Source organism: Anopheles nili, chromosome 2 (assembly GCF_943737925.1).
Source record: "Anopheles nili chromosome 2, idAnoNiliSN_F5_01, whole genome shotgun sequence".
NCBI lineage: Eukaryota > Metazoa > Arthropoda > Insecta > Diptera > Culicidae > Anopheles > Anopheles nili.
In genome coordinates this window covers 63582526-63604483 of record NC_071291.1, presented here as the reverse complement: position 1 = coordinate 63604483, position 21958 = coordinate 63582526, and the positions used below count along the sequence as shown (strand labels likewise).

The 21958-nt window shown below is 49.0% G+C and overlaps 1 protein-coding gene across 1 annotated transcript in view; it reads left to right on the top strand.

Moving 5' to 3' along the window:
• LOC128727957 (uncharacterized) overlaps window positions 1-20459 on the top strand; it is a 62645-nt gene extending 42186 nt beyond the window's left edge. Inside the window, exons 13-24 of the mRNA XM_053821842.1 lie at window positions 3668-4104; window positions 4195-4427; window positions 4654-5012; window positions 5107-5173; window positions 5241-5360; window positions 5477-5685; window positions 13999-14660; window positions 15501-16050; window positions 16118-16316; window positions 16387-16542; window positions 16630-16737; window positions 19057-20459. Coding sequence (XP_053677817.1) covers window positions 3668-4104; window positions 4195-4427; window positions 4654-5012; window positions 5107-5173; window positions 5241-5360; window positions 5477-5685; window positions 13999-14660; window positions 15501-16050; window positions 16118-16316; window positions 16387-16542; window positions 16630-16737; window positions 19057-19263 — 3307 coding nt within the window. The 3' untranslated portion in view covers window positions 19264-20459. The remainder of the gene's footprint in view (window positions 1-3667; window positions 4105-4194; window positions 4428-4653; window positions 5013-5106; window positions 5174-5240; window positions 5361-5476; window positions 5686-13998; window positions 14661-15500; window positions 16051-16117; window positions 16317-16386; window positions 16543-16629; window positions 16738-19056) is intronic.
• Window positions 20460-21958: the final 1499 nt, after the last annotated feature.

Sequence of the window (21958 nt, the reverse complement as noted above, 5' to 3'; positions counted from 1 at the left end):
CTTAGTTGCTGCATCGTGTGCTGCAGAATGATGGGCGTTTATTTTCCTGCCACCTGGCTGGATGGAACCACCTCCCGTGAGGAACGAGCGCCGAGTTTGCTTTTCTTGCGTGCTCGCGCGGAGATCTACACCTTTTGTCGGGTGTTGCTCCGAATACGCCGAGATAAGTGTGTGTGTGTCTAACCTTGGTGGGGGAGGGAGGAAATGGTAATTCAACACCAACCGCGCGAGAGGCACACACTTTATAAAAAAAAAAACCGCGTGAAAAGTGCTACTCTACCTGCTGCTGCTGCTGTGTGTACTGGCCGTGGTGCGCGGATTTCAAAGCCGCAAAAAATTGTACCAACGGAAGGGAAAATAAACTCCAGCCGACGCCGCGGAAAAATACAAACCCCGAAGAGGCGATGCGGGCCGATCGATTTTCCAATTGGCTTTTCCTCGGGTCTAATGTAAACAGTGTGCGGCGCAGTGCGTTTTTCAACTTCTCAATTACCTGTCCCCGTCGGTGGCGGCGGCATCGGTGGTCGCCGCTTGGTGCAAAAGAGCGGGCCTCCCTGCGTGAATGTTTACGATCGCGATCGTAGCGGTGTGGGGGTGGTGGGTGTGATGAGGAGCTGGGGGGGGGGGGGGGTGGAAAAACTTTTTCTTCGCTCACACCCTCAGAACGCAGTTATCAGTTGCTATCGGTCTTAAACGATCTCTCACTCTCCCCCTCTCGATAATACATCAAAACGAGGGTGACGTGAAAAGCGATGGATTTTCTTTTGCAAAAGCCGGCCGTTTATGTGTATGAGTGAGTGCGAGAGCCAGCGGGAAAAAAAAACCTGCAGCAAAACCAATTATCAAGCGCCTTTCCATTTCCTGTAAGCTGTCAGCCATATGTCTTCTTTCGGGGTATTTTGTGCGTGTGTGTGTGTGTGTGTGTTGTTGGCGCTTGTTCTACCTTTTTACGTTTCCGCGCTCATCCCCTCTGGTAGACGTGTCCTTTGGTTGGCGCGGCTCCTTACGGAAATTCAACTCGATGATAAATGAGGCGTCCCAAATAAACGCCCACTGGTGGGTGGTGAAAGCGAGGTGAGGTGAGGTGTGCGCGGTTTGGCAGCATTATACATCCCCCTCGGCTTCTCGCAAACCCCCCCCCCCCCACCAACGGCAAAAAAGGACACCCGTGTACGACCACCCAAATGTCAACAAAGTGTGTGGTGTTAGGGGGCGCTTGTAGAAGAAAGCAAGAGAGAGCGCCCCGGGGGTTTTAGCGGAATAGCTAGGACGTCTTTGCAACGATCGTCCTTTTGCAGGATACCATATCCCCCAACCGGGAGGGGGAGGAAACCTGCAACGTGTAAAACGTCCCGGCTTTAATGAACTTTCCTTTCCACCAGCTATCAACATCGCTTTATTGCCATCCTTTCGTTGGAAATGGATTTTATTGTCTTTTGCGTACAGTGTGTCCCGTAGCAACCGCAACAGCGCCACTGTTGAGTTGAGAGAATTAATAGACTCATAACTTTTACCGTGTTCTAGTTTTATCATCGATTCACACGTCGTTCGGGGACCCTCAATGATTAGTTTCATTCGAGTTGGGTTTTTTGAAGGAAACTCTGCGCAATTTGGTGACAAATTTCGCGTGCCACTGTGGGCAAGCTAAAAGAAAGCAAAAAAAATCCCAATGTCCAGAGAGCAGTAGGTGTGGATCATTGATTTTTTTCTCCCCCGTTGGGCAACTTTAACAAGCAGCAGCAGCAGCAGCAGCACACCACCCCCTAGTTGCCCAGTCGAATGGAGGGTTTTTGTTTTCCTCCCAGTGTGTGGTGTGGTTTGAAATTCTAAAAACCCATCACCCTATCGCTGAAGGGCACGCGGGGAGTGGGTTTGAGCACACACGGCGACGGGGCAGGGTGGTTTATATATTTTCCTTTCCATCAGGAGTGCATTTTTAGACGTGAGTAAAGGTGTTGCGGGATCTGCCATAAACAAAAATGAAATGACCAACCACGTCCTTTTTCTTCTCCGTGCCCTGGCGCGCTCCGATCGTTGGCAGGGAGAAAGGGTTTGATGCCAACCTTAAAGGGGAACACCAGTGCGGGAGCTGGGCCACCGACGGGTTCCGGTTGGCGCCCTTTTCCTTTTCTCAACCACCATTCTTCCAGCCAACGCCGCTGGGCTGGTGGGTAACGTACGGTGACAAACCCCTTTTGCAACGGGTTGCAAAATGCATCGACAACACGGACAGTGGATTAAAGTGTGGGAGTTGAGTGCGGTGTGGAAAGAATTGCACTGCTACCGTCCCGGGTTGTCCCGGGAGCTAGCTGAAGCTCCTAATTGACCGAGCTCCGGTTGATTAGCGGATAAAACATGGGATTAGAGGTACAAACCGCAAAGGGCTGCCGATACAAACATGTGTGCGCATTACCTGGAAGGGATATGGTATTTTGTAGAAGAAAAAACGAGACAAGTGGTGAAAAATTCAAACCTTCAAAAAGAGAGAGAGAAAAGGCGAGAAGCTCGATATTTATAAGAACGACAGCGAGAATCTAGTATACGTACATATGGTCAGTTGTACGGCTTGGCAGCGTAAAACACCATGCACCTCCATTACCCGGATGATGTGTTTCTTTTTCTCTCTCTCTCACTAGCTCTCTTTCTTTCTCTCTCTCACTCTTCCTCACTCTAACACGTGTAACACCGTCCCACCTACGGAGTGGGGAAGTCTTGCCACGGAACTTTAACAGCTAAAAACTAGGGCCATATTCCGTCCATCTGCAAATTTGCGCGCGCGAGACATGGCAGTAAAATGTGGGTGATGACACTAGCGCGAAACCGGCAATCGGTTCATCCGCCAACACAGGCACGGGCATGGCTCACACATGTGCACAATAAGGGACAAGACCTCAATCGTGCCGTGGTGACGAATTTCCATTTATATTACCGCGCGGCGAAAACTAGTGCGCCGCACTAATCTATACGCCACTGTCTGCCTTTCCCGTATGCCAAACCAGGAAGAGCGCTAATTCCGCTAAAGGGAACCAGCACCGAAAATAAAAAAAAACAAATGCTCTCTAATCGATACGCGACAGTGTTTCTCTTCCTGGGAACGCAAGGAAAGGTACACCAGCGTTTTTTTAAGGTTCCCCCTTAAGTACGCATCGATCGATCGGGAGGGGCCACACATGAAACAGTGGGAGGAGGGCTGACCTCTTTTCCACAAGCGCCACTTTAACGATCTCGCCGCTTTATTAAAGGCTAGGGCACAATTAAGGAGGTCATGCGCCGCCCCAGCCATGCGCAGTGTGCGGTCGGGGGATTTTTTTCTTGTGCGATCGATTCTAAAGTCAAGGCCTAGTGTAAATGAAATTTGCATAACTAATTGCGCGGATGACGCACTGGCGCGCGCGTTCCTGGGCCCGGTGGACGATCAGCTGGTTGGGGTGTTTCTTGGCCAAAGATGGAGGATGTAAGATGACATTAATTAAACATTATGGCGAATATAATCGTGCTGGGGTTTTGCCTGTGTAATAGCAGCATTTAATATATTTAAAGTGATGCGTTTGAGTAGATTAGTTATCATTCAAACGTATCTGCATTAGTGAAAAGACAAAAAAAGCACATTTATATGTTGTACGAATTGATAATAATTTGTTTTTCATTCTCCTGCCCACTCCTACAGTGATGAACAGAATGAGGCGTCCTCGTTGGCCAACAACAATTATTCCAGCAGTTCCACATCTAGTCTTCCATTGGCACTGGACAGCCGATCGACCTCGTTGGAGGCGGTCGGTGGTGGTACCGGTGCAACGACTGCGGTCTCCTCGGCTGGTCCAGCAGGAGCCGTCAGTGGTATCAACCCGACGCACTCGCCAGGCAGCGTACTGCCCTCGAGCGCTTCGACGGTGAGTGGCGCAAGTGTGGCGACCCATGGTGGTAGTGGAGGTGCGGGTAGCGGTAGTGGTGTCGGCGGACTGAACCTTCCCACCGCACGGGAGTGGATCGATAGCGAGGACGAAGGTACGGTCGAACCGGAAGCCGACTGGAGCTCAAACATACCACCCGAGATCCTTTCGTCGATCAGCGATCTCGAGAAGAAGCGCCAGGAAGTGATCAATGGTACGTAGGTTTTACGCAGGGAGGATGATGGTGGATCGTTCCAGGACATTCTCCTTTAACTGATCGATTTCTGTTTTTGTACATTTGTAGAGATCTACCAAACCGAACGGAATCATGTCCGAACGTTGAGGCTACTGGAAGGCATCTTTATGCGACCGATGCAGGAATCCGGTGCCCTGCCGGTGGAGCTGATGAACCTGCTGTTTCCGCACTCGCTGATCCATCTCAAAGATCTCCACACCTCGTTTGAGTTTAAGCTGAAACAGCGGCGTAGCGAACACGCGAACGTCGTACGTGAGATTGGCGACTTGTTGCTAACGATGGTAAGGGTGCTACGCGTGCCTTATAACCCATTTGGAGGTTGCTGAGATGAGTCAGATGCTGAGCTCAGTGGAATATTCAAAACAATAATCCTTTACCGACAATTTTGGGTGCATTTCGAGCAACCTGATCATGACGCAATGATCGTACGATCTGACTCATGCGACAACCTCCATGGGAGACTTCATTTGGTGACTTTTTTTTAACCTGCGGTAACTGTTTTCTCAGTTCGATGGACAAACCGGCGATGAGTTGAGGGAGCACGCGGCACATTTCTGTGCCCGTCAGCAGATTGCCCTGGAGGCGCTGAAGGAACGCCGGAAAAAGGACGAACAGCTGCAACGCCTGCTGATGAAGGCCGAATCTCACAAGGCGTGCCGGCGGTTGCAGCTGAAGGACCTGTTGCCGACGGCGCTGCAGCGGTTGACAAAGTATCCGCTGCTGTTCGACAACCTGTACAATTACACCGTGCGCAGCTCGCCGGATAATGAGAGCGAGGCACACGCCATCCGGAAGTCGCTCGTGTCTGCCAAACGGATCCTCGATCACGTTAACCAGGCGGTGCGAACGGAGGAAGATATGCATAAGTACGTCGTGGGTGGTTACGGGTTGATGTTTCCTTTCGAAGAAACGTTGTTTTATGATGAATTTCTTTTCTTTTCATTTCCCTGCGCCTCGTAGGTTATTAACAATCCAACGCAAACTCGACAAGAGTGGGCTGGACAAGGATGCTTCTAGTGAATTTAGGGTAAGTAACTGACCACTTGGACGCGCTCGCGTTGTAGCGACTAATTTCGTTTCTGTTCGCTTCGTAGAATATTGATCTAACCGTACGTAAGCTAATCCACGATGGGCCTTTAACGATGAAAAAGAATCCAGGTATACAACTGCACGGGCTGCTGTTTGAAGATATAATGGTGTTACTGCAGAAGCAGGTCAGTATCTGGTGTGCTATTTTCGTTACATGCGTACCCACTTTTACCTAACTGTGTCTCCTTTTTCTCTCTTGTTTTTCGCATCCTGTTTTCCACCCATCCCCCACCATGCCCAGGACGACAAGTATCTTCTCAAGTACCACTCTAGTCCCGGACTCAGCGGAAGCGAAAGCAAGTACGCCGAAGGCCGCTTCAACCCCATCACCAAAATTAATCTCATTCTGGTGCGACAAAGTGCCGTCGACAAGAACACGTTCTTCCTGATCAACACCAACGTGTCGCAGATGCTGGAACTGACCGCACCGAGCAGCACCGAGTGCAAAACGTGAGTAACCGAATCAGCGACAACCGGGTTGGGCAAGGAACCGTGAGGAAATCGAAAGGATGTGACGGTGTAACAAAGTTGCAGCAGCGGCTAAATGGGTCGAGGTGATAATCGAATGGACGGAGAAGAGCGTTGTTTATTGAGGGCAACTGCTTCGGTAATGAATCCCCCCCACACACAGTTGGGACAGGCATTCGGATACGTTCTAGCTTTAAGCGACACGGTTTTCCCATTCCCGAGAGATCAGTTTCGGGCACGAAAATGTTTTCAATGGAAACAGAATTTCAATAATAATGGGCGTCCAGGTCAAGGGAAAGCACGTTCGCCAATATTATTCCTTTGTAACGGTGGCTTTGAGAAAAGCAGATGTGATCTCGCCGGTTCTGTGAGCAATATTCTAAACGCTAAAATATGCTGGAACTCATTGCGATAGTTTTTTTTTTGATACTATCAACGCTATCTTTTATCAAAACCAGAAAGGCACAGGCTCCAGTCTTTCATTGACAACTGCTTTGCTTGCAAAAAGGATTTTTGCTCGGGCTCTAACGCTTCTCCGGTAATCAAATGTAAATTTTTACGCTGTTTCCTGTGGCCATGCTACCTGCCTTGGTAATCAATACCCTCCTTCCATTACCCTTCGTGTTCGAGGATTCCTTTCTGCATTAAAGTGTGCCCTTCAAAACGAGACTCACTTTAACTCATCGAACTCCAGGAGCTCGGTGTCGATACATTGTACACCTATTTATTATGCTCCTCCTTCGTGCTTGAATGGTTTACTTTTTACAATCGAATGCGTTCACTCATTAGACGCAAATGGGCAATTCGCGACGACGGCGACCCATACGCGGCGAGGGTGCTATATTTAGTTGCCAATTTTCCTTCGCCGAAAAACCCCGATGCGCATGAATCATTTCGAGGCCCCCTCTCCCGCCATCATCGTCGTTGTTAGGCTGGATATTTTTAGGAAAAGGTCGCCGTTTTCGGTTGTTTGCCGTGCGCGCGGGATGAGGGTGGAAAAGTTCGGCGTTTTCCCAACAAAGCGGAGCCATATTAAATGTTTACTATTCCCGTTGGCGTTACTCATCAATAAGGCGAGGGAATGGTTTTGCTTCGTGTACTTTCGGTGAACTTTCGTTCAACGAGAGCGAGGCTGGCGTGTTGTGTTGAAGTGTTCGCTCGTTAGCAGCTTGTACGAGAGATTACCTAAGTTTTTCCCCGGGTGCATCGGATGCTGCTGGTGTGGTGCATATCCACTTTCTCCACGTCCCAGGGGTGGGACACAGCGGGAACAGGTTTTTCCTCCCCGTGTGTTCAATGAGCTGGTCAACGGCGACACATGCATCGTACGCTACAGCTGCGAATGTCTGTCGCCCTTCATTAGCGACGGGTTATTGTTTCATCTCTCAACCATATTACCGTCCGGGTGTGTGGATCCAAAAGGGCACACAACACCGGTGGATGGGAGAGGGGGAGTGCTCAAACTCGTTTCTAGCTCCCCAACCCTCCACAAAAGGCTTCCTCTCTAACGCTGTGGCAATTATGTGATAAAAACGGGAGCGACCAGCACATTGAGCACGTGATACCTGTACGTAAAACACGTGTAATTAAGCAATGAGCAGGAGAAAACGGCCGGCCGGCCGGCTGTGGAAGCACTTCAATGTCAAAGAGGAAAGCATCCATATTTTATCTAACAACCCAGAGCAGAGCCTTCCCGGTACCATAAAGTCGGTGTGCGTGAGTGCGTACAGCGACCATTTAAAGTTTGCGATCGTTCCGTGCAAGCCGCCATCGTGTTGCCCTTGAAGAAAAATACCCAGAGGGGGTTTGCAAAACAAAAAAAAAGCAAAACGATGAAATGAAAAATGAAAGCTTCCATCTTTCGATTACAAACCACCACCTGCGGTACCGTCGTTTGTATCCTAAAATGTCATTTTGTTCATTCGTTTGGAGCGCCCGTTCCCAAAGGAGCATTTTTCAGCTTGTTTTTGTACGCGCGGGAGTTTCATCTTCACTTGCTTGTTCACCCCGAAGGTACGAGAAAAGGTACAGTGCTAGAAGAAATTATTTGCAAACAAAACAGAGACGAGAGAGACGACAACAATCGACGAGAGATAGGGCTCCCTCTGGGGGGAGAGTGAATTTCCTGCGGCACGAGTCCTTCCTGGAAGTACGTTTGACGAGACGGAAGCTTAAGAGAAAACTGGCGTAATGGTTTTACGTTTTTTTTTTGGTTGCTGTTTTTGCTTCCAAAAGTTGCGCTTGTTAAGGGCACGCGCTCTCATGTCTTATGAATTTACTTCAAGGAAGATACAAAAAATCCTTGCGGCACAAAAACATGCCGATTGACTTCTCCCTCGATGAGAGTTTTAAAGGACTCGTACATTTTGTTGTCCGAGCATCATTTTATGCCTCCGGTGATCAATTTTTTTTTTTGGATGGTTTTGTTGTGCCGCAAGAAGAGGTTTTTCCATTTTCCACAACGAAAGGGAAAGGAACACACGCGCCAGGCGAGGTGTGTACTAATCACGAATCGCGATCGATGGCCATGAGGCAACCGATCCGGAATAGGAAAGTGTGAAGAGACGCTAACCAGCCCCACGTTAAGCGGCGTTTCGAAGGGGAGGTTGGCCCATGTTTGGATCCACACACACACACACACACGGAACCCGTGTCTCGTCCTGACCGACCCAGGAGAACAGCAGGTCAAGTACACAACCAGCAAACCGGAGCTGAGTTTGTTGTTTGGCCGTTTGGCCCCAGCAGGGTGTAGGGTGACGACTTAAAGGAAATCTGAGGGTCTGGTGTGTTGGTGGTCTGTCCTGATTTTCCGTTGAGGCGGAAAACCCCCCCTACTTCTTCTGTTTGCATACGGCGAGAAGAAACGGAAAGGGGCAGGCCTCTTTTACGTTTCTTGGCGCGTTCAAAGGCCAAAGCGCGGTAAACGTGGCGTTTAGTGAAACACGTCCCGAAAAGACGTCAAATTCGCACTAACTTACACGCTGGTGTGCTTAATAGTAGTTTAGCGCGATCGAACTTCTCTACCCACCCACGCCGGGGGTGGTAGTCAAAATAATTTGCGCCAACGGAAAACTTCGCGCACGCTCTCGCACCGCTGGGGTGTTGATGAAGATGTGCCTTCTGGTGGGCAGAAAATACCCACCCGAAGCGAAGCGTGGTACACACTACAGCGAAGTGTGTAGGTCGAGGTTGTTCCATCGTGCGCCACGTTTGCGTTTCCAGTCCCTCCTCGCAAGCGTTTTGTTAAGATCGCAACGGAAAAGCGAAAAACAACATTATCACAGCACGGAAAAGTTTAAACGCCTTCCCGGAGGGGCGGGACTGTGAAAATGGAAGGAAAAACGCTCCAGGAAACGTGCGGATGGAAAGCGCTTCCGGAAGCGGGGGGGGGGGGGATTCATTTAACGGATGTCCGCCCACGCGTGCGGCTGTGTGTACGTTTGTGCATGGGAAATGGGTGGGTGGTTGGTGTTTTTTTTTTGGCGAAAGTTGGTGGAGATTGTTTTTTATTTCCAACTTCAGAACTCCAGCACCCGGAACTCGCTGGGAGAGCACGCTCTGGTAATTCAAATGTCGAGAAATTTCCTGCAAAAAGTAGGGAAAATGTTCCCGAAAGCATAGCTACCAATAATAATTGAACGCTCTGGGGCAAAATAAATCAGATAATGTTTTCAAGGTTACGTTTCGATTTTCCCTCGCCTAGTCATCATCTATTTTGGGGGCTCGGCCTTTTATCGGTGCGTGCGTTTATTGGGGCGTTTGGTTGATGTAGCAACACACGAATGCTGAATTTTAATTCGTACAAAAAGGTTTTGATTGATTTGTGGTGGCTGATCTTTATTTTGGGCTGGCTAGCGCGTGCTAATGGAAATTCTACATTTAACAGTAAAAAATCCATCCCCCCTTTGGTTAGTAGGTCAGGATCATTAGTTCTCATGATTGATGCCCGATACTGGAATACATCATGGAAGCCAGGGAAAACCGGGAATTGATCGGAAAAGCGTAGCTGCCTTTACCGATAGCCGGTGATTGGGTATGGGTCCTGTTTTGTGAACAGCTGGGTGGGGAGTAGATTGATCCTCACACGGTTTCAAAACTAAAAGATGACAAAACTAAGCAGCACAGCAGACTTACTTGGCCCCACTGACCGATCGACAGCGCAGCTCTCTTTCAGCTGGTCGAGAACAGCGGGCAAGAGAACGAGAAAGAGAGAAAGCTTTCCTTCCTCCCAGGGCCTAGGAAATCGAGCGAGAAACCGCCGCCAACAAGCAGCAGTAAGATAAACTGCGCAGGGTTCGGTCCCAAACACACACACACACACGGTGCTGCCCTTCGCACGCACAGCCAAGCGGGGTCGTTACTGCCGTCATTCGGCAAAGAGCCGCGCGCGGTGTGGTGGCTGCACGGAGACAAAACCTTATAAGACGGTCCGATGCCGGCGGATGCGGTTCAGTTTTCCCCGAGAGTGCGTGAAAACCGGACGCGTCCTTCGCGCGGAAAAAGCGAAAGAAAGGGGGGAGACGAAACGACGATTTCTTGTTGATCCCCCTGGAAAAATGAATGACCGTTAGCGAGGATTGATTTAGATCCATTTTTTTTGGTGGAAAGTGAAAGGAAAAAATCCTCTCCCGTCAGTTCCCCGGTGTCATTGAAAGTGATTTGGTGTTTTTTTTTTGTTGTGCAAGGAAAAGCCAATTGTGTGTGTGTGTGTTTTTTAGTACGCAAGTTTGAAGAAGAAACATTCATATCTCGCAAATTAATATATTATGATCGTGAAAATTTTAGACATCAACTCATATAACAAACCCCGTGCGGCAACTGTGTTTGAAATTCGTTGAATTACCGACAAGCGTCCACGGCACGGGGAGGGGGGAGTTTGGATGTGGGAAAACGTTTTTCCTTCTTCCGTCGGAACCGAACCTCCTGTGGTCGCGCTTCTCTCGCCTCCCGTCGCGTGTTTGTTTACAAAACCTTTCGGCATTATTTAGAGATGCGCGCGGGAGGAACAGATGGGAGAAAAAATGGGTTCGAGTGGAAAAGCGTCGGCGCGTTGGTCGAATGATGTTTCGGAACCGATCGTCCGTGTCATCCGTGGTTTAGCGGGAAAAAAAAGCGCCGTGATGTTGCGTGTGCCATTTGTGCCTCGGTGGAAACAGAGCAAACAATATGTGTGAAAATTATTTTGGCGGCCCACCGAATGACGATCGCCGTTTTGTGTGGAAATTTGGGAAAGAGAAACCCGTTACGTGGGAGTGGTGGTGGGAAAACGATGAGCAATTATTTAAATGGATCTCGTATTTGACTGTTGTTGGTCAGATTTTGGAGGATAAATAGACATTTTAGCTAAAATATGGGCGATCATAATGAGGTCTATTTTTCGCCATCGTTCCAAAAATGGAGCTTTGATCATAAAAATGATTTCTGTTGAATAATATATCCTCCAATAATTGTCCTCGCACAAATTTATTCGTCCATTCGCCTCTAAACGTGGCCAGATTTTTATAAATGTGTCCTTAAAATTGCACGTCAAAAGAATCGAAGCATTTTAAACGCTTTCATTAAGCTTTATGCAAACATGTGAAACGTTATCGGGTTCCTTCAACCGCTCGAAATGAAATAGCATTGGTGGAAAACCTTGTGCCTCTTGCCTGCCCGCCTGTCTGCCTGTCTGCCTGCCCCATAAAGCGCCCAACCCAGCTTGCCCGACCGCGAGTGATTGAAGGTTGATTGCGAGAAAGCTAAATTGCCTGCGGTCGTGTGTGTTTTTCTTTTTTTTTTTCGAACGGATATGTGATATCAAACCGAGGCACAAGCCACGAGACACAATAGAATCGTTATTGACATGTCAGCAGAGTCACCTGGGGGGCGTGTTCGGTTGTGGTCTATATCGGTGCAGCAGGAGGACGGCAGACTGCGGAGACGACGTGCATGTTGAACAATTAACGGTGTGCCGACTGTTTAAACCGCCCGAGCCCTGCAATACGATAAATGTTCAATTATCGTGCGCGGTTTGTCCCCTTCTCTGTGTGCCATATTATAGCCTACATATGCGATGCAAATAGTACATCCGAGCCCCGAACCACGGGTATTTTTATGGGCATTGGAGGGAAGAGATGGTGAAACAACAAATATGCATGCTCAACAGGTTGCCGGCAGCGCACGATTGCATTCCCTGAAACCTTGAGCGCCCTTAACGAGGAGAAAAAAGGATGTGTCACTGAGCGTCAGGAATTCCGGAGGGTAGATTCCTTCTTAACGACGCTTTTGTTACACCGAGCGTGTGCCGCTTCACGTACACTTTGCTGCATTTAACTAAGTAAAACTATTTCGCGGCCTCAGTTTGACACGAGAGAAGCTTGATAATAAGCGGCCAATTACACAAACGACGCTCAAACGCGTGAGCACACACGCTTTTGCTCAGTAATTCGAGCGGGAACTTCCTCCTTGTCGTGCTTCTTGTCGAAGGGGTTTCGATCATGTGTCACTCGATCGGACAGATCGATCAATCCCGGTGTGAGGGGTTTAAAAAATGTGTGTAACAATGCACCTTCTTGCGATCTCCTGGGCCATTCTAGCGTGAAAGTGTGTGGTTTGTGGAGCTTCACTAGGAGGAACATGACTAAACCGCAATTGATTAAGATGTCGTGTTGAATTTCACTTTCATTTGCGGTGACGAACTCGCTTCGTTCCGTTTCCGGCGAAACCCAACGTGTTTAGGGGTGTGTTCCTTTGGGGTTCGATATTATTTTTTTGCAATGCAATACTTCAAACCACGCGCGAGCGCCCCTTTTACTTCCTGCGGTCTTGCCCGGGTTGCTTAGATTGATTTCATTCAAAAAGCTCACCAGAGTAGGCTTTTGTTTTACGTTCGTTGGGGGAGGTTACGTGGCAAAGATCGCGCGGCCTACTAACGACGACGATGACGGCTTCGTTTACGGTCGACGTGCGCTCGCAAAGATGAAGCAAAAGATCACGTTTCACCAGAACGTCGTCATTTGTGTGGTGTGTTGCATCAACCGCTGCGCTGCACGTTAGGCATTTTGTCTCCGCAACAACAAAAAGCCCATTTTTCCAACCCAACGACCACCGGTTTGTCAGACCCAAAATGATTGAATTACCCATCTCGAGTGACTGCGTTTCGGGCAAGCAAAACGCCCCAGCCGATCGTATCCAAATTTCAGCGAGCACGCCATTTTGAGCCATAAAAATTATACACTTTTCTGCTGCTCTGCAGACAGACAGACGGATGAGTGTTGTAACGCTGTTGTGTAACGATCCACACACCCGGATAAGTCCCCGATAACGATGTAATGAACGAGCGCAAAACTCTGTCTCCCCGTGTGCGGAAGAAGAACCATTCTATCACGTTGGTGGCCCCGTTACCTAACGCGGGTTTGTTTGTGCTTACACAATTCCCGAAGCCACCCTTGGTCAACATCCCGTGGCCGCCCGTTACACACCTGATAAGCTTTTTGCCAATTTTAATTGGCACATCACACTCACTTCCTCCTTTACGACACGACGCCACACGTGTGGACTCTGCATTCCATAATCAGGACGGAGGTTGGTGTATGCATTTTTAATGCTCCTGGTAAAGGTTGACAACGTGAACATCAAAGCTATATCCTTGAAAACTGTCGCCAGCGATCGGATGGTTGGGAAGTTGCCGGGGAGGGTGGTTTCCGGTGAAGGTCACGGAATATGGAAACGTGTGTTCACGCGTGGGGGCTTTGACTGGTGTTGGAAGCACTGTATGTGACCACCTGTCGTGAAGTATTCGCTCCGGACGGATGGTCTTGAAAAAGCCGTACATCAGCGTGTAGCGAGCTGCTGAGTAATACTTTATTTATGGACACCTGAAGGTGGGAGGACTACAATTTGAATAAGGAAACACGCCCCCCGCAGGACGCAAGACCTGACAAAAAGTGTTGCTGTGGAGTGTGTAATGAAAGCCTGCGAGGGTTGTTAGTGTTGTCGCGTTAGTGAAAATGATGAACTTAACCGTGCCGGCGGTGGCGGGTCGGTTGCGCCGGAAAAGCATAGCTGCTGAGGTGTCCCACTGTCTGCCCGAGCTTCGGTATGACGGGGATCACGATGGAGGAGCAGGTTCCGGAAGTGGTTCCGGGAAGCATCACGCCAAACGCCGGGGAAGCCTCGGAGGCGAACCAATCCGGCGGCCATCTCTCGTTTCAAGGTGGCAAAGTGAACGTGTTTGAAATGGGCTCTGGGAACGGGAACATAAGACGATGATCCTAACAATTGTGTGTGTGTCTCTTCTCCTTCTTCTCTTTTTAGGTGGTTTAAGCACATTTCTGATGCTGCCGATGCCTACAAAGCACGTACCAAAGGAACGCAGGAATACGGAGACGATAGCGCCGGTGGTGCCGGTCACCCGCCGAAGGACAGCTTCGAAACCGTCACCGAAACGCAGAAGATCGAACAAACCTCGACACCGATCGAGCGGCTCGAGCGCAAGGACACGCAATGCCGAGCGGTCAGCAGCAGTGCCGGTGGTGGTGGCCATCATCAGCAACCGGTTGGTTCGATTGGTCCGACAGTTACGTCCCAGGGAGCACACGGTGCAGGACATACGCACCCCGTCACGCATGGATCCGGTGGTCGTTCGACAGATGAGTCGTCGCGGTTATCTACCGGACCAGCTGGAGGTGCGAGTGGCTCTAGCGCAAACGAAACGGAGGATAACCTCGAAAACGAGGAGAAGGAAAAGTTTAAGCGAACGCAACGGCACGGTTCGCAGGAGTGTAACGGTGGAGGACGCACGACGGACGACGAAGATCCTGACGATGATCACTATCCTCGGGGGCATCATCCGGGTGGTGGTCGTGGATCGAACAACACGCGGACACTCACGCAACAGTGCTCGTTGGTCGCACCGAGTGAAATCCACGTCAGTGTTAGCTCCGCGATGACGGCGGAACCGATCCTAACCCCAGCTGGTAAGTGAGGCGAGAACATAACGTCAGGAACGCAGGACAAGTCAAACAGGGTTAAGATCCAATCCAAAAGCCATCGATACCGAGCAACATCTGCCATCGAGGCGAGGGTTGTGTACGTGCACAAATTTCCCCACTGGAGACAGCCAGCGAGGGATGGAAAAGTCGTGTAAACATTTGAACGACGGCCATCACCACGAATCGCGGTACAACATTTCGGCAATGGGCGCATTTCGCATATTTATTTTCCTTACCGCTCTTTATGGTCACTGCGTTGGTGTCCGATAAACATTCGCTGGCTGGGAAGGCAATAGTGGAGCGATCGATTCTCGTCCGCCGTTGCTGTTGGAGCATTTTAGGCACCACGCAAAAACGGGGGGAGTAAATCGTTCAAAGTTCTCAGAGCTACCTTCATGAGACTGTCTGGAACGGCGTGCCACTTGTGCTCTTTGGGTGGAAATGTTTGTTTGCGATCGGAAAAACAGCGCTCGAACGAACCTGCTCTGCTGGTGAATGGTTTATTTTGTTTTCGGTGTTACAACCCCGATGAAGTAGGCTGTGATACATTAAATGTGCACACATTGAAGCAGCAGTGTCATGTGAGGCGTATGTTTGCGAAATGTCGATTCGCTTGAACGACCTTTAATTTATTTGTATAATGTTTTCCAATGATCATCAGCATCAGTTACATAAACTATTTCGTATGGCTGTGTTATATTCGCAGCCAGACAATAATATCCCAAATTCCAATGTATATAAATAGGAAACTTAGGGGGCAAATTACACTTTTAGAGGCTTTTTAGGTATTTTTAATCTCACGTCTTTATCCCTTTTTTCCCACAGAGCAACTGCGCCGGTACGACCAGCTGATACAAAAAACGCTGGCAAGCAAGCAGCGCGTAGTGTGCGACATGTTCAAAGTGCCGGACGAACATTTCCAAGCGATCGCGGATATCGCCGCCCAACCGGAAGCACCAAAGGAACCAACCGAACTCGTGCTGGCCGCGTTCGCCTACGGCCAAACGCTAATAGAGATCGTGAGCGAGTACACGCGCGTTTCGGAGAGCCAACAGATTAGTGCCGTTTCCATCTCGACCTGTGATGAGTGCTGTGTGCGCGGTCGCACTAGCAAGAACCACATTCCGTCGATTACCACCGCCAAAGAACCAACCGAACCGACCGGACCGACGATAGTCGGTATCGACAGCAGTGGTGGTGGTGGTAGTGGGGGAGGTGGTCCGCCAGTGCCTTCCGGTGCATCGGTGGTGCCGGTGTCACCGGTCACAGCTTCATCCGCCGGTTTCCAGCCACAGCCGATCGGTGTGGCCGTGCTTGATCAAAGCGTCAACATTACCGAGGATGAGGATGGGTACTGTGAGATCGATGAAGTCCGGTAAGCATCCCTATATAAGCTAAACACCTGTATCTCCTTCTGATTGTACTGTTGTTCTCACTTCCAGAGCTGCCGCCGTGTTGCTGGCTGAGAATGAAAAGGCACGTAAGCTTACGGAGGCTTCCAAACTCGCCGCCAGTGCGGTTGCTGCCGGTGTGAACGCTGTAGATACCTTAGATGACGCCATCGGAAGCGGCGACACTGGCCGGGTGCCAAAATCGCCCGAATCTCACATAGAGATCAACGATAATTACGACTCGACACTGGTGAGACGCCAAACGGCACGGTTTCAACGGCGAAAACGGGCACACTAACGTCCCTTTATCCCTTCCGCAGAGTCCCTCCATGACGCAAAAATACTCCGGAACGCTGGGTGTGGAACTGTGCGGCAAGAACCGGCTGCTCCACGCGTCGACCCTTGCGCCAACCGTACCGTGCCATCTGATAGCGAGCTACGTCACTGGACTGAACGCCCAGATTTCGCAGCTCTTGGTAAGCCATCGATTGCGGTCCGGAAGTGGTACAAAGCTCGGTTGACATGACATGCTTCTTTTTTCTTTCCTGTCTCCCAACACACAGCATAAGATAAATGAGAAGGATGTGGAGCGAGAACATCTGCGACGTGAGAATCAACATCTGCGGGAGCTGCTGAATGCGATGCATCAAGAGCGTGTTTTAGAATCACAGGTAAAAACGAACACCCATTTTGCTCCGGAACTGCATACCATTATTGATATGAGGATCACGATTATGTAGTGTTATGCAAATGCCCCTAACAGGGACAATCCCTTGTTGCGGTGCCAGGCGCTGCTGTCTTTTGCATATCGTATCTTGTCGTATCTCATGTTTTCTGGAGCTTGTGCTAACAAAAAACGCTTCTCAAGCTGATGTTCTTACTTGTAAATATGATTTTATTGCATCTCTTATCAAAATCAGATATGAACCACTCGTTTGGCTATATTTGGGCACCTCAAACGTTATCTAAAGGTCAAGCATTTTACGTTCGTTGAACTCGACCAACATCGGCCGTACGATGCGCTGATAATTTGCCCCATTGTACTGAATCTGTCGCGCTTTTTCGCTGTCCGCACCGCTGACGAGGCTTTCGAAATTTGCCACTATCTCGTCGGTTTGGTCCATCAGCACGATCGGCAACACGGATACGACGGAGACGAGCGCGAAGAATTCCATCCGTCTTATCTCACGTCGTACGTCAGCTAACGTTGGAATAGGCCTTGCATCGTATTTGAGGTGTTCGAGCGTTTCTTTGAATGATCTGTAGTACAGCTGGACGAGCTCATCTAATCGGGGTCGCGTTTCATAGTTCGGACAGGTAGCTAGAACGTAGTTTAGGTCCAGACCAGGGCTAGTGTAGAAGCTGATCTGTAGATCAACAAACGCCACATCCTGTACCTTCGAGTCGTACCGGAAGAGCATATTATTCGACCACAGATCACCGTGATTCAACACACGATATCCACCGTCCGATTCGCATTCCTGCTCGAGACAGTCGCGCAATCGGCCCACGTACACCGGCAAAAGCTTCTCCAACTTTGCCACGATCGTCTGATCGAAACCATCCCACTGGGTCTTCGCCACACTGATCAGCTCCTCCAGGCCCTTCTGGAAGATGGTCTGTATGTGATCGGACGGTTTTTCACAATCCGGATTAAACATGTTAAAGTGAAACTGACGCCGCAACAGATCCGGCTCCAGCTCAGCAAACCTCATCGAGGCCGCATGGAACTGACCAATTTTCTTCATCACCAATGCACAGTGCTCAAAGTCCAACCCAGCTTGTCGGTTCACCGACACGTAACCGAGCGTTTTCAGATCCTCGAACACGATCACACGCTCCGGAATGTCGGTGGCATAAAAGCACCGTGCTGCGAAGAACGTCCCGCCGGTCATTTTCGAGAACTTCGGTACGACTTCCTGAAACATGACCACCTCCTTTTCGTACGCCTGCATCTCCTCGATGATCGTGCCGCGTTGGCCACCACGTGGGAGACTTTTGACCACCAACGAGGCGGTTCTTGTCGGTGCATTTTCCTCACCATCGGTGAAACGAACCGCTATACGAAACACATCGCTCATGTAGTTATCCCCGTTGGCAGTGGCGCGGGTTATTTTACTGTCGAGAATTTGTGCCTTCTGCACGTCGAATCCACGCACGATCGCCTTCGTGATCAGCAGCTCGTCGATGTACTCCGGTACGAGGATGTCCGACGTGGTATTTCCATTCCCAACGACACCGTTACCATTCGTGGCTTCCATCGTTGGTCAAGATCAAGCCGAGCGTCAGCTAAGGAGTGTACTTATCAGCTACGCTTTCGAGCATAAACTGGCCAAACGTGGTCGTCCACGAGACTGATTTATAGATGGATGTACCGGCGAGACTATTTGCGGAAGATCTCGTCATCCAGCCAGGCAGAAGTCCACTTAAGGCACGCGCGGTTCAGACGTTCGTGCAAAAGAAAAATGACTAGTCATGGTGCGGCTCGCGAAGACGCGCGTGCCGGGTTCGTTCCCAGGGTGTCGGGCAGCCTCTGGTAGATTAGATTCGATGCTAACCGGTTTCAATTGGTGCCGCCGGGGTGCGTGTCTTCGCGTGCGGAATCGTTATCATTTTTAATGGAATGCATCTCATAATTTGAGAGTTAAATTGATAGTTTGTTTTGCCCAGGATCGACCTGTTGACTAGGAGTAAAACATACGAGTATGATTTTTTTTATTATGTATCAAATATGCAATGTTGGTTCAGTTCAATTTCTTTTCAAAGCAGAGGACATACAATGGTCTATTATAGCATAAAATTGCATCATTTATATACGAGCAGAGGTGTTGAAAGACTAATAAGGCAACGAGATTTAATTTTAGATAGCTTTAAGGTAGCTTTTAATTTTGAAGATTTTTTTTTATTTGTTTCTTAAGCCCAATAAGCTACAGCTTGTTCAAATATAAACTTAATAATTTTTCCCCTATTCTTCGTAACTTTTCCCGTAGGAAACCAACCAAGAAAAGCAACCGCTCGCACATGGTGATGATCATCTGGCACAGACAGCAGCATCCTCGCCTTCTTCTGCGCTCGGGTCGGACGTACCACCAGCAAACCAGCACCAGCAGCAGCAGCAGCAACAAACGCCACCAAACCACCCACCGGAGGAAACCGGCGGACCTATTAGAAGTGCACCAGCAGTGCCTACGGACTGAAGCAATAGCCGCCCGCAACCGCCAGCGTGCGACGGCCGCCAGCATTGAACCTTCTACCAACAAAACGCATTCGATCGTGTGATGTGGACCGTGGGCTATCGTAACGCCTTCAATGTGCGGCCCAGTTTTTTAGCGATCGAATACTATTCCTTTCTTTCTTCCCGCGCATTTGAATGGTACGACCCACACAGGAGGGTGAGGAGGCATGATGCAACTCATCATCCTTGGCACGAGCTGCTGGATGATCGCGGGAACAGGCAATCGTGGTGGTTGGGAGAGACATTTTGGAGGATCAAAACAAATTAAGGGAATTGTGCAGCACAAACTCCCGCCTCGGAGCGCCATCTAGCGGCTGGGCAATGACGGGCAAAAAGGATGTTTTTTTGTGACGGAAAAGCAACGATTTCCGGGAGGGAGCGATCAATGGAAAAAGGGCTTCACATTTTGCATGAATCTTGTGTATTAAGTTGTGTCTCTTGTATCGTGCGTGTGTTGCGTGTGATATTTGTAAGCAAAAGCTCTTGCGGCTCTGTTTCGCTTTGATCGCGTTCGTCCTAACGGAGGTCCTTCGGCACTGGCCTTTGCTGTTAAGCTTGAATGCCGGCCGTTTTGGGGCTGATCATTTCCCGCCCTTTGGTTGGAACAAACATCCTGAGGAGGAGTCCTGCCTGGCAACATCCCGATCATTCTGCTCCTTTCGTACAAAAAAAAACCTCACCCCCTGTTGGTCACTTTGCGCGTACGGCTCGTTCCTTCACTATCGCTCCGTGCCGTTTCGCTGTGCTGCTTTCATGGTAGCACCCGGCAATGGCAGAAAGAGCAGCAACAAACAAATAAAAATAAAATACTTTACAAAAATAATAAACGACAAAAAAAAGTAGCAGACGACAAGAAAAAGAGAGAGAGAGAGAGAGATGAAAATCGTGTAAAACATAAGCGCACGCGCGTGCGCACACGGCACTGTTGTAATTGATTTATTATTCGCGTTAGTGCTTATCATTTAAATCGATTGTCCCGCATGGTTATTATTAAAGCAACACAACAAAAACGCATTATTTTATTATTACCTTTCGCTAGGGATATTATTATTATTATTATTATATTATTATTATTAATATTATTATTATAATAACTATCGCTACTATTACTGCTATTGTAATTGGTACACTAGAATAAATCGCCTTTGGCACCAAGCCGAACCCCCGGATCGGATTCGGGCTCTTCCGCCAACGGGCTGAATAAACCGTTGAAAAACCGCAACCACACCCCGTTGTAAGCTGTAATCTCGTCCACCCTCGAGGTTGTCCCGTGCCGTAGGCGCACACGAGATGCAAACAAGGTCCCGAAACCCTCGGGCACAGACGCAGAAGCAGAGGATCGAATTCGTGCTCATGGAAGTGTCCTTTCCTGGAGAGAGGGCTGCGCTCGAAGGAACGTTTTTCGCGTGTATTATTTTTTAGACGCGTGCGCGTGTGTATAGTTATCGGGAAGCGATTAGGGTGGGTGTAGCGCGGCGTGTAACTAGGAACAATCAGGATAATACACCATTTCAAACACATTTTTCCAACTACTGCTATCCTTACACGTAGTCATTATGCGTATGCTTTTACTATTCTAGAGTGTGTATGGCGTAAGCAATCGTAATCAGGAGGATCATTGCATCCTAGAGAGAGAGCGAGAGAGGAAGAGAGGTGATAAAGCAAACATTTGGTACATACCGTGCATGTGATATCTCGAGGAACCGAATGAGCGTTGCATCTTTGCGCGTGGCTGCTTCTGCGGATAAAAGAAACAGATAAGAAAACTTACACGGGGCCGCTAAATGGCGCGCTTTTCTTTACATTTTCATATCAAATATGCCTCCCACTGGGGGTTGGTAATTGCGTAGCGCGAGCGTTAAATTTTTCCTCTTAAACCAACCAAGCAAAACATTAGACTTCACACTTAATAAAATGAGCATAATCATTGGCGCAAAAGGAATTATCACGCACTTAGCGATAGTGAGAGGAAACGAAGAAAATTAAATTGCAGCGTGAAAAACATCAAATTAGCGGGAAAAAAAACACATAAAAGTATTAGTGAGAAAATGCCTTATTTTGAAGACATTTTTTGGCGGACGGCACTACATCCAAGCGGGTCCCGGCGAAGAGGCCACTTCAAAGGACGTTATTGAAACTGTCACATACACTCATAGCAAGCGCACTATGATAGCAATCGATGGGGCAGAAAGCTAAGAGCTGCGGGCTTTTGCGGATGCCGAGCGAGTTAGGTTTTTGTTTTTACTATACATATATACATAACAGCATATATAAACATGAAATTGTACGCCTTTTCGATTCCCACTTTTTCGACTTCTTAGAACCGCCTAGCTCGCTCAAGATATATATGATGCCCCCTGTCTAGAAGAGTAGGCTTTGGGCGGAAAAAAAGGAATTGAAAGCACACTTTGAAGGATGCGTAGTAGGCGCAGGAGAAAAATTAGGAGAGCAATCCCCATCAACATTTAAGCCCTCGCGAGCGTTACCATGGTTACGCGAAAAGGATTATTCCCAGGCACGGATCCACCCCGTGGAAATTGCTAGTAGTAGAAACGCGACAAGCTGCTAATTCAATTCATTTTCCAATTTTCCAATCAACACCATTATTCAACCCCCTATACCTTATACACCGTTATCAATCGTTGCGCTTCGTTAAA